The 12,520-nt window shown below is 34.9% G+C and overlaps 1 protein-coding gene across 1 annotated transcript in view; it reads right to left on the bottom strand.

The window, feature by feature from the left end:
* The window catches only part of LOC138697075 (dynein axonemal heavy chain 10-like), a 57,973-nt gene that overhangs the window by 32,438 nt on the left and 13,015 nt on the right, over positions 1-12,520 (bottom strand). Inside the window, exons 6-8 of the mRNA XM_069822672.1 lie at positions 11,646-11,826; positions 9,211-9,450; positions 6,082-6,272 (exon numbers count right to left, since the gene is read on the bottom strand). Coding sequence (XP_069678773.1) covers positions 6,082-6,272; positions 9,211-9,450; positions 11,646-11,826 — 612 coding nt within the window. The remainder of the gene's footprint in view (positions 1-6,081; positions 6,273-9,210; positions 9,451-11,645; positions 11,827-12,520) is intronic.

Here is a 12,520-nt window from a genome sequence, read left to right as displayed (position 1 = left end):
TAAAGGGTCGATAGGGTACACTTAAATTAGTACTTGTAGAAAATCTATATGACGTTTCGTGATTAAATGCACTGTTATTTAGAAAATTAAGTTGGAAGTTTCAGCATCTGGCAACATCGCCGCTAACGCACCCCTATTTCTTCTTGTAATACAAATATAAGAAGTCAACGAACTCAGGTCTGTCTCTCTGCGTGAACTACCTCGCACCTCCCTCTCTGAATACAATGTTGCAATCTGATTGCATCATTCGGTGGCTTCAAATAAGTGGTTTTTAAATTAAAATTACACGAAAACCGTCCACGTTATTGAAATACGTCAGAAGAATAAATGATTCTTTATTATATTTTCTATCGATATGAACAAAAAATCGCGATCCTGCTTGTTATTTATTCTGTGACAGAAAATACCTTTAGTTTTCTATGAAAGATTGCGCAATATATTGCAGAACGTATTTACTCCCGCGATATGAAGAGTTTCTTTTAATGTTCCATCATGTGTACAGTACTTCAAAAAATACTTTTCGTATTTAAATATCATTTGCAACTTTTGTTTTTTTTTTATACCTGCAGTACTGCACTTTCACAATAACATGTTAATAGAGTGATTTACATTTCTGGCCCAATCTTTATTTCTGCATATCTGAGTCATGCCAATCCCCCAATTAGTCCAGATAATTGGAGTTATAATGTAATAAATTGATTATTTGAATGACATAACTAATAACCAATTTCATTAATTGATTGTAAGCAATTAAAATATTCAATACTAAAGTAATAGTGTTCATAGGAAAAATGTGCCTTCATATTAAACTGTAGAGCAAGTATTGTGTTTTAAATACCTAGGTTTTTATTTAAGCTATGAATAGGAAAAAGATACATGACTAAAATTTGAATGGTTTTAATTAAGCAATATTATTAATAACGTTTTCAAATCTTTTCTTGTCCAAAAACATACAAGAATCAAATGTTATGAAACATTGGCAAGACCTTCTCTCATGTATGGAAGTGAAGCTTGGACCATTCTTAAGGTGAGAAGATGGTTTTCATATGGTGGAAAATGAGTAAATTAAAAAAAAATGCTTTAAAATACTCTTTGATATGTGAATAATATATTACGATACCTGCAAGGTTTGGAAAGTGCTTTTTACAAAATCGAGGATAAGTTTGAAAATCGAGCAGCACGAGTATTTCAATTGAAAATTTAGAGCAATATTATTCCAAAGCCTTCGCAAAACTGCACTGTAATGGTAACTAAGTAACAATAAGTGCACTGTAATGGGTCTATTTCAGTATAGTTTTATGTTACGAAGCATGGTTACCCTAGCAACAAGTTTCTGTGTGAGAATTCGAACTTTCAAGGCCTAACGACGCTAACTGTAAATACAATAAAAAAACACGATCGTGCAAAAAATTTTATTTCCCTGTTGTTCAAAAAATTGCAGCAATACAATTAACGCACTGTTTAGAGTTATATACAGGGACATCACTTTATTTTTACTTCAATTTTTATTGTACCTGAGTTTTTGAATGTACTTCACTCCCACCCCTTCTACTAAGGAAGTTCCAACTCCACACAGAACCAAGACCGCAGATAGTAAGCAGTACTGAGTTACTGAGTATAGTACGTTGCAGAAATATGTTCGCGTTTTCCAGTGACGAAAGAGCTTTCAATATTGAATCATATTTTCGCACAGGTACTGTCCGTTTGCCTACGTCGCATCCCGATTTCCCCCACCTGCTTCTGCACGCCCCTCTGTAATAGCTGGGCTGTCTTAGCTCTTTTCTGAAAACATTAATTTCTCTTAGGAATTGGAAGTTTACGTAATATTATACAGCTGTTTAATTTAACTTAAATAAAAGGGCCTCGTTAAGTAATTAACTGTCACGTGATTTCCTCCCTTTCTACAATCCTGCGGCATAACCACTTGGACGGACAGTAGAGAGCATGTCTGAGTAATTTTATATTTTCGGGTCGGGCAGAAGTGAAGATTGAATTTACAGTACGTAGAGTAGGTACAGAATTATTTCAACATGAGTTACTAGTACGAAGGATGAAACTGGCAATTGGAATTAGATGCAATAGTCTATAGTGCGATAATATGCACAAAAGAACTGAAGCCTGTATCGAAATGAACGGCCACCATTTTCAAAATTGTGTTTAAATATTCATATTATGATTATTTTTCAATTTAACTTCTTTCTCTATATTGTACGCTAATGTGCTGTAGACAGTATAATATACACTGCATAATGAATACGTTCGCATGGATAACTCACTTCGTGAGTAAAACACTTATTCTTAAAACAGTACTGTACTTTGATTAAAGAAAAACCTAATGAAAATTATCAAACTCAAAATCGCGATATTTCCTAGTTTACGTAAATGAACTACTTTTCTTCCTTCCTATACCTAGTAGTGTGATTTGTGTTTTACGCCAGTATCATCGAACTCCAGTCTTGGAGGGGGGAGCAAGCGGTGTTTCCGGTTCTCTAAAGGTATAGTCAGGTTAATATTAAAAATGTTAGTAAAAATAAAATGATGTCCCTGTATAAACGTGAAGAGTGGCGGAAATCTATTGTACGAGACAGTATCTCCTAAATTGTGTGAATACCTCTACATTTAAGATATTTTATAAAATTATGTTTCGATTGGAAAATTATATTTTATCAAAGCGTTCCATTTTTTTGCATCTCACTGTATTATATATAGGGTGTAATAAAATAAATGGATAAAAATTCAGGTCTGGATTCCTGATATGTATAGAATAAAAAGTTGTTACATCGACATGGGTCCGAAAATGCTTGATTGCTGACTAGTGTTTGCAAGTATGATTATAGTGCACTCCAGTAAGATTTTTGCTGTAATTATTCTGATGCATTCTGTTTACATTTCCACCTCCTGCCTGAATACAAACCACAGCTCGTCTGCTGAACATTTTCCCAAATTCCTAGTAAAGTTTTCATTGACTAACAGCCTTGCGGAATCCGCTGACAGAGAATTTCTTTATTATTCACAGACATCGAATAGGCCTCTACCACCGACTGTAAGAGCCCCCAAAGAAAAAAAAATGTTGCTGTTGTTTTCTAATGCCAGGCATTTGATAATAAAGTCATTTGACCTCTTGCACTCCAATATTTTTCAAAGATATTATCATGACTAGCCACTGAAGCACAGATTTTGAGGTGTTCCAAATCCATTTCTTGGTTTGAGTTGCACAATGGACAGTTAGGGGACTGATATATTCCAATTCTATGCAGGTGTTCGGCCATACAATCATGGCCTGTTGCCAATCTAAATGCAGCTACAGACGATTTTCGTGGTAAATCGAGAATTAACTGTGGATTTTGATGCAGAGAGTTCAATTTTTTCCCTTGGGATTGTGTTATCAAATTTTGTTTGTTGAAGTCTAAGTATGTAGATTTAATAAATCTCTTCACAGAGTAATACGTAGATTTAGTAACAGGTCTGTAAGTAGCAGTGCTGCCCTTCTTTGCTAAAGCATCCGCATTCTCTTTTCCCAGGATTCCACAATGAGATGGTATCCATTGGAATACAATTCTTTTATTGAGTGATAATAATTGAGAGAGCATTTTAGTTATTTCTGCTGTTTGAGATGAAGGTGTGTGTTTAGAGACTATTGATAGAATAGCTGCTTTGGAGTCTGACAATATAACTGCATTCCTAAATTTATTGATGTGGCATAGAAGATTCCTGAGACATTCATTTATTGCAATGATTTCACCATCAAAACTTGTTGTTCCATATCCAAGAGACCTATAAAGGGAGAAGAGACAGCACGTAACACCTGCACCGGCACCTTGTTCTCTGGAGATCAAGGATCCGTCGGTGTATAAATGAAGCCGGTTTTGTGGAGGGTACCTAATATTAATTGTCTCTAAAGACAATTGTTTCAGCATTTCAGTGTTTACTTCTGATTTCAGTATTTCTTCTGTTAAATTTAGATTATATTCTATATTTAATAGAGTTAAAGGGTTTGGTTTAATAAGAAAAAAAAAGTATAATGGGTTGATGTCTGGTGAATGTGAAGACCAAGCATGTTCGAATCTCGATGAGACGTCGAGCTGCGACCTGTATTCAGGCAGGAGGTGAATATTTTTTTATACAGTCAATCTAAAGAAATATAAACAGAATGCATCACAATAATTCCAGCCAGGGTTGCCAGATTCGTATAACTAAAAGTAGCGAAAGCTCGCTGGAAAACTAGCCAAAATTCAGAAAAAGTAACCCAATATAAATGGCAAATTTATATTTCGCGGATTATATACCGGTATGTTTAATTGAATCGGAATGTTTTTTTTTCCAAGTCTCCTTTATGAGCACTAATTTGAACCTCATAAACTTTACAATCTGCTTTATTCCTCTCGTCTTTCACATCCTGAAGCCAGTTTGAGAATGAAGTACCATTTAACCACTGCCTATTAAACGTTTTGGTATACTTCTCCCACTTTCCCATTTTCAGCATTACAGAACGAAATAATAAATATTTCCATTTTCAGTATAATCACAAAACAAAATAAATGTATAAAAAAGTTATTCACTATCACAATTAAAAAATGTTACTGTATATCACTTCTATAACAAACACAGATCTCTTAAAATTATTTCACTATAGGACTCAGAATTGAATAATTAGCCTACATTATAATTAGGATACAAAAATAGTACATTATGCAACGAGCCTATAATGATTAGTAATTAAGAATCGAGTATGGATATTTATGAAACGAGTGCAAGCGAGTTTCATAATTTTCATACGAGCTTCTTAATTACCATTATAGGCGAGTTTCATACGACTTTTTATGCTCGACCATATTTCTAACTTGAAATTACCGGTATTCAGATGTATACATTTTATTTGTAACTGACAAGATCGGAAGTGACCTTGTTCTAGGTCGTGAATTGTGAGATGTGCGCAGACGCAAAAGTATTGATTTTTTCCGAGGAACAATAATGTCATTAACCTTGACGTAGTCCCGTTAAACTTGATAATATTATAATATTATAACCCTGATTATTGAATTCGACATTGAAAAACGAGATGACAAATTGAATTTATTTGAATATTATTTACAATTAACGCTAATTATTATAGTAACAGAACATAACCTTCTGCGACAGTATTGGATTTCCAGTCTCCGTAACTTTTCACTAATTCTCTTTCGATTGCATATCCGAGAATAATCGATACTTGCGGTTTTATAACGGTACAAAGCTGACTTGTCATTGGCTGAACACATGTAAGCTGAGTTATCATTGGCTGAAGACCTGTACTTTAATGAGTAGGTGTACTTTAATGACATGCATTAAAGGACTGCTACCAGATGTATAATTAGTACATTTCGGCATGGTCGAGCATAAACTAAAAAAAATTAATTCTCAACTGTATATCACTTTTACAAAAGATCCTAGTTCCTAATTTAAGATTATTGCAATAAACTACAACGGCATTCACAAAAATACTAACGCTTGAATTGGAGGAAAAACAACAACTGATTATTATGTGCCTGCAGGCTGCACTTCGCCACTGCATTTCTGCTGGCACTGGTCATGGTAAAACGAGAAAATCCCCTTACACTGGCTTGGTCATGTGACATGTACAATAAATATATATTTCGCATAGGTACCTCGTTTCTCGTGATTAAGGTGGTGGTGGAATAAAGCGAGACGTACACTGTAACAGGTTTTTTCACGGAGAGGAAGACTGTTACTACACCTATTATTATTAATTTTCCACAAATTGAAATCAGAAAAAATAGCCCAAAAATAGCCCCGAAAAAATTTGAGTAGCCCAAAAAGTCGCAAGTAGCCCAATGGTAAAAATAAATAGCCAATTAAAATTTTAAGTAGCCCAATCTAGCAACCCTAATGCCAGCAAACAAACGTATTGGAGTGCAGTCTGATCATACTTGCAAGTTCTATTCAGAAACTAAGCATTTCCAGATCCATGTTAATGTAACCATTTTTTTTTCTTTTATAAAAAAGGAATCCATAACTTTAAAGTTTTACCCACTTTTTCGTTACAGCCTGTGTATAGTTACATCTGAGGTGTATATTACATACTTAAGTACTTCTGTTATATTGAGACGAGATTTAGCTTGGTCACTCAGCACCCATGCGATCCCTTCCATCAGGGTTACCATGTTCTCTTCTTTTCCAAAATACTCTGATAGAATCCAAATCATGCGAAGTCCTTCCATCAAAGGCCTTATAGCTTCTGTAATCGATGAGAATGTCTCTGAATTTGTGATGATCTGCAAACACATACATAAGCTAATAAATATGTGAAGTGACATAATTAAACAGAAAAGATGACAGATCGTGCGAGTTGGCTAAGAAGGTAACGTTTGAGACTCGCATTCCAGAGGTCCCGGGTTCAAATCCCGTGACTGGCAATCTCACGGTAGTTTTTAATGGTTTCCCACAATCACAAAGGCAAATACCGAATTTGAAATTTACATACCCTGATTCGTTATCACCTCAGTCACCAATATCATAAACATTAATCAAAATCTAAAATCAATTATATGAACACAAGCCATGTCACAGAGGGCAGACTCGGTTAATTTCGTGATACTAAGGTTTCGGTGCGAAAATAAGGTTGAAATTAAAAAAAAATGGCAATGTATGTACAGTAGTGGCAAAAATAAACCGGACCGACCCTTGTAGCTGATCTCAGAGCCTTGTTCACTTCAGAGCACGATAGACTGTAACTAAGACTTTCGTGGTTCGAATCCTGCCTGGGACGGAAACTTTTTTTTTTTTTTTTTTCCTTATTCACATTTATTCCCTATACTTTTCGATTGCTGGTAAAATTCGTGTTCTGGGAATAATGGGTTAATTAAGTAGTAAAATATCGCTGTAATCGAAAAGTATTGGGAATAAATTTGAATAAGGAACAAAACAAGTTTCCTTCCCAGGCAGAATTCGAACCACGAAAGTCTTAGTTACCAGTCTATCGTGCTCTGAAGTGAATAAGGCTCTGAAATCAGCTGCAAGGGTCGGTCCGGTTTGTTTGCCACTACTGTACTTTATTAGATTTCAGGAAGTTAAAAGTCAGCATTTTTACCTCAATTTATACAATACTTTCAATACATATAAACAAAAAGTTATCACTCTAGAAGTAGGCCTACTACTGTTCTCCAACCAGGAGATCAACCGCGAAAGGAATGTGCTTACTATTGCGTCATCTATTGGAACGAAGTAGATAAATAATATTACCGTTATAACGCCAGTTTAAAAACCATGCGCTCTCCTGCATATGTTATTTCCTGTATGGAGAGATTAAAAGACCAGGAGATTAACAGTGATCTAATTTTGGTAACTAGGGTAGTATCAATATGTCTGTATCAATGTTATGGTTTGTGCTGTGAGAGCTAGCCAATAAAGATAAGAGTACCCACGTGTGTAACCTTATGACATCTTATGACATCAACATTCATTCACAGCATTATCCCGCTTCGTCTCAGTCCCCGAAGACTTTCTCGTGGTTGGAGTACAGTAGTATAACTTTGTGATAGTATGCCTACAAGGGTATTTTCCTGATAGTCCTTAAATTCAAAATATTTAGGCATATTGTCTAATTTTAAATTTCTCAGTCAGATTCATACCTACAACCCAAACAATTAAAGTTCTTCCGGTATTTTGAAAATCCTTCACACATTTCATGAAACCACTCATCACAACTGACGCACTGAATCTATCTTTCACTATGCTTGTCGTCCTCGAAAATTCGTCAGCAAGATCACAACAAATCACTGTGCTTATCATTCGGCTCTTCTTTAAGCACAGATCTTCTTTGTTTGGCTCCTGAAGATGATGCTGTTCGTTGTCTACCTCTTTTCACTCACTTGAGAGGCCGGAAATATAATTATCATTATCTGCTGCTTTGGTTCCTTTCTGATCCTCGTCAAACTTGCCAAGAAAAAGACAATGTTTCTCTGCGGCAATTTTCCTTTGCTTTAAACACAATCAATTGCTTCTTTCATATCATTTATATTGTATTTCTTTCCATATTTGACACTGGGATTATGTGACATCTGCAGCAAGCACGACAATATATCAGAGATGCTATGAATACACACACAAATATTTTACGTTACATGCTTTTGATATTTCTTTCATCTGAGAGTGTTGTTACAACATTGAAATATTTTAAAGAGAAAAATAGGCCTAGTGGAATGAGATAACCTGCCAGGTTAAGGCAGTGTTTTATAATCAGTGCATTGATAAGTTTATATTTTTCTCCAAGAAGTATACAATAAATCAAATGGATGTATAAACAGGTATTTCGGAAAGAATATGAGACAAGATCTAAAAATCAGGATGCATAACACTATATCAAAACCGGCCATTCGCTATGGAAGTGAAACATGGGTGCTAAGACAACAAGATCGTAAAAGAATAGAAGCATCAGAAATGAGGTTCCTAAGACACACCCTGGGAGTCACATTAAGGGATAGAATGAGAAGTGAAGACATAAGGAAAGAACTTAAAACAACAAATATGGTCGAAGAAATTCATACCTATCAACAACAATGGTATATGCATGTACAACGGATGCCCCCTGATCGTTTCCCACGGCAAGCATGTTTTATCAACCCCAAGGCAGACGAGATGTTGGTCGGCCACAAACGGGATTTACCCATCCTTGATAGGAAGAAGAAGAAGAGAAGTATACAATATCAGTACTTACCATTGAAAACAATCTGGACCACAAAACACAGCAAAACTCTTCGTTTAACAAAGGAAATTGGATGGTGTATTGGCTCACAAATTCAGAGCTATAGATCTCACAACTCTTCAAGTAATTTCCAAAAAATCCGCTCACGTTACAGCAAGAGCTCAGTGAACCAAATCTATGTTAAAGTACATTTTCTGTCATTTATACTATACCATCAAAATTACACTCGTCGCTAGTATAATTTCGTGGTAAACTTAAAAAGAAATATCACGAAATTAGCCCAGTCAACCCTACCTCATATAACATTCATTACTGTATTCATTATATGACGTCGTTATTTTTATATTTCATTTTTTTCTCTAACTACTTTTTTACAAGCTTCAACGTCTTCTTTTTTTCTTACCAATACCAACATGGAAAGGGAGATGATGTACGATGATGATGTATAGTGAGATGAAAGTGGTAATGTTGTCGTTTTGTGGCAATATAGATATTGACATATTATTTACCTCGCAGTGCCGGAGTATGGTGAAGAGAAAACTGACATTGTCGCGAGCTTGGAAGTAGTTTTTGAGCAACTCGTCTTTGAAGAAGGTAAACCCTTCAGCAATCTGGGATCCGCTTTCATAGAGAATGTCGAATACGTGGGCTACATCGGGGGATTTCAGCTGTTCCACAAGAATACCCAAAGCAGACTCTCTCTCGTGCCAGTAGTCGTACATTGGGATGGGACCCTCACCTGCAGGTTTCTGAAACACAACCAGTCTGTTGATATTGACTGCCACTTACAACATACAATAGAAACAAGAACTCAATAAGAGTAAAAAGGGCCTAATGCTATACCCACATATTCTAAACACGCGACATGACCATAGATATTAAAGAGTTTATAAATAAACTTAACAAAGAAAAAAAAAGATGCATAGTGAGACCAACATAAAAAATTATCTTCGTACAATCCACTCCATATTGACATTAATTTGGTGTGATTTATTAAAGGGTGCATTCAAGACTAATTTGGAAAAATGTTAAACGAATTATATTTGCACAAAAACGGATGTTCCCTGAATCAAATCATCCTAATTTATTTGAATATAATAGCAATTAAAAACATGTTAAGGGAATTATCCTTGCACCAAATGAGTTCTCTCTGTACTAAAATGGCCACATTTTAATTATTTAAATACAATTTCAATTAAGAAACATGTTAAACGATATATCCTTCTATCAAACACGAATGTTCCCTGGACCAAATGTCGTATTTTAAGTATGTGATTACTTTATATAGTTTCATCTGGTATTGTATGAGGTCATTGTGATCGAGATACGTACTTTTAATTGTAGGCCATAGTGATCGAGCATATAAGGACTCACACACAATGGGAAGTCGGGGCTTTGGATCATACTACAGATCATGCTAAATATGTTACTTTGCTAATTATTCAGTACTAACTTTTCATTTTTGCTTTTATTTTTAATTAAGCTGGTTGTTAGACTTTTCGGAAATCTCGGAAACTCAACTATAGACAACCTCGTTCATAAAGATGATTCTTTACATAGCGTCACTTATAAGAATTAATTAATGCCTACCAGGGTTAACTCAATTTAAAACAGCTGTAGACCAGGCACCGAGAATTGCATTATGAGCTTTGCGTTTAACTGTTTTTCTAATTTAACTATATAGGCTATATTTTTTATTTTTATTTATTTACTCCGGTGTAGTTAAGGCCACTAGGCCATCTCTTCTACGTCACCAGAAATAAAATAAAATAATAGAAAAAATCAAACTATAAACCAAGTAAAACCAATGAAAATATATATAGACTACAGTCACACGTTAGCATTGTCTTGAAGTTCAGCAAAACAAAAACACACCTCTTGGTACTTATACACCCAATGTTCTACAGATCTTAAATTTCATCTCTGGTGGTCAATGACTGTTAAATTTCAAGTGGCTTATCTTATTCGTGGACGTTAAAGTATTAAAAAGTATTACAACCTTTCTGCCATCTATTTTCCTCCCCACCGCAAATATGACGTTACACAGAGGCAGAGACAAAATGATATAAGAATTGTACATTGATGTGAAGCTATCCTGACACACATTTCACGTAATTTCATGACTATGCGTGCTTTCATTTGAACTTCAGAGAGAACTGACGATAAATAGGGAATTCCCTTGTTAACAGTCTTAACCCATTGGGGTGTCATCGTCAGCAAAAATTTATCTCTCTATTGTTCATACAAAGAATCGATATATACGTCATGTAATTTAATTTATATTCGAAGATTTTTTACCTCTTGAGCCCTGTACGCCAGTTTATGTCATACTGTTATCCAACCCAGAGATCAACCTTGAAAGGAATGTGCTTACTATTGCGTCATCTATTGGAACGAAGTAGATAAATAATATTACCGTTATAACGCCAGTTTAAAAACCATGCGCTCTCCTGCATATGTTATTTCCTGTATGAAGAGATTAAAAGACCAGGAGATTAACTGTGATCTAATTTTGTAACTAGGGTAGTATCAATATGACGTCTGTATCAATGTTATGGTTTGTGCTGTGAGAGCTAGCCAATAGAGATAAGAGTACCCACGTGTGTGACCTTATGACATCTTATGACATCAACATTCATTCACAGCATCACTCCCCTTCGTCTCATCCGGCAGAGACTTTCTCGTGGTTGGAGCACAGTCCCCAGTTTCTTTTTAATATGACTTGAGAAATTATATCTCAGAAATTAAGGACATATTAATTAGGCTATATTATATTTTATTTTGTATACAAAATAAAGATACAATATATAAATTCGCAATGTCATTGTTTAACATAAATAATATTTTGGGATACGTATATTTTAGAAATTAAGACATTGTTCTTCCCACAATGCTTAACTGAAATAAAATACTATACCAAAGTGCTTTGATTTACTATTCGTACCTTCGCCAAATATGTGTCACTGATTTTAGTGATGTGTCTTTCCCAAGACATTACGAGCTCCTCCAGTTGGTTTACGAGCTTAGGGTCCTTGGCCAAAGACTCTTTACTAACATCTTCTTTGTATAGTCCCGGAATATGAGGAATAGGAAGTTTTATGTCCCCTTTCAAGTGTCGAATTGTCCTGTGTTGAGAAAGTAACATTTTAGTATGACAATCTCAGTAGTGACGTATAATGTTCATGACCCTTTAGAGAGATAACGTCTCACATAGGCTACATTTTACGAAGTGACATAAATAATGAGGCGTTCAGAAATCAACATGATTAACTCCACTTTTGGTTATTTCAGAGTTTCTAAGTTGGCATTGTATTAAATTGACCATATTTTCATTGGTCAAAGTGATTAACTCCATAGTTCAGTAAAAAGCCCACAGAATGCAATATTATTCTTGACTACAACACAGAATCAATTGTGTGTATTCAACTTTAACCTTAAATATCTCAAAATCTTTGGAAAAGGAGTTAATCATGTTGACTTCTGAACGCCTCATTAATAAATACCCAAGTAACACATATAAAAAAACAGCTTTCCATACTACATTCCTTAAACAGCATTAGAAATTTTCTCCCGTTGTCATTATAAAAATGCTCATTAAATCCAAACGTTTGAAATGGGCAAAACATGTAGCACGTATGGGCGAATCCAGAAATGCACATAGAGTGTTAGTTGGAAGACCGGAGGGAAAAAGACCTCTATTTATTTATTTATTTATTTATTTATTTATTTATTTATTTATTTATACTGTTGTAGTTAAGGCCATCAGGCCTTCTCTTCCACAACACCAGGAATACAAATACAATAATAGAAATAAACAGA

This window comes from Periplaneta americana, chromosome 3 (assembly GCF_040183065.1).
Source record: "Periplaneta americana isolate PAMFEO1 chromosome 3, P.americana_PAMFEO1_priV1, whole genome shotgun sequence".
In the NCBI taxonomy this organism is placed as follows: domain Eukaryota; kingdom Metazoa; phylum Arthropoda; class Insecta; order Blattodea; family Blattidae; genus Periplaneta; species Periplaneta americana.
Note: the sequence above shows the minus strand (reverse complement) of the source record. Positions and strands in the feature narration are given on the sequence as shown.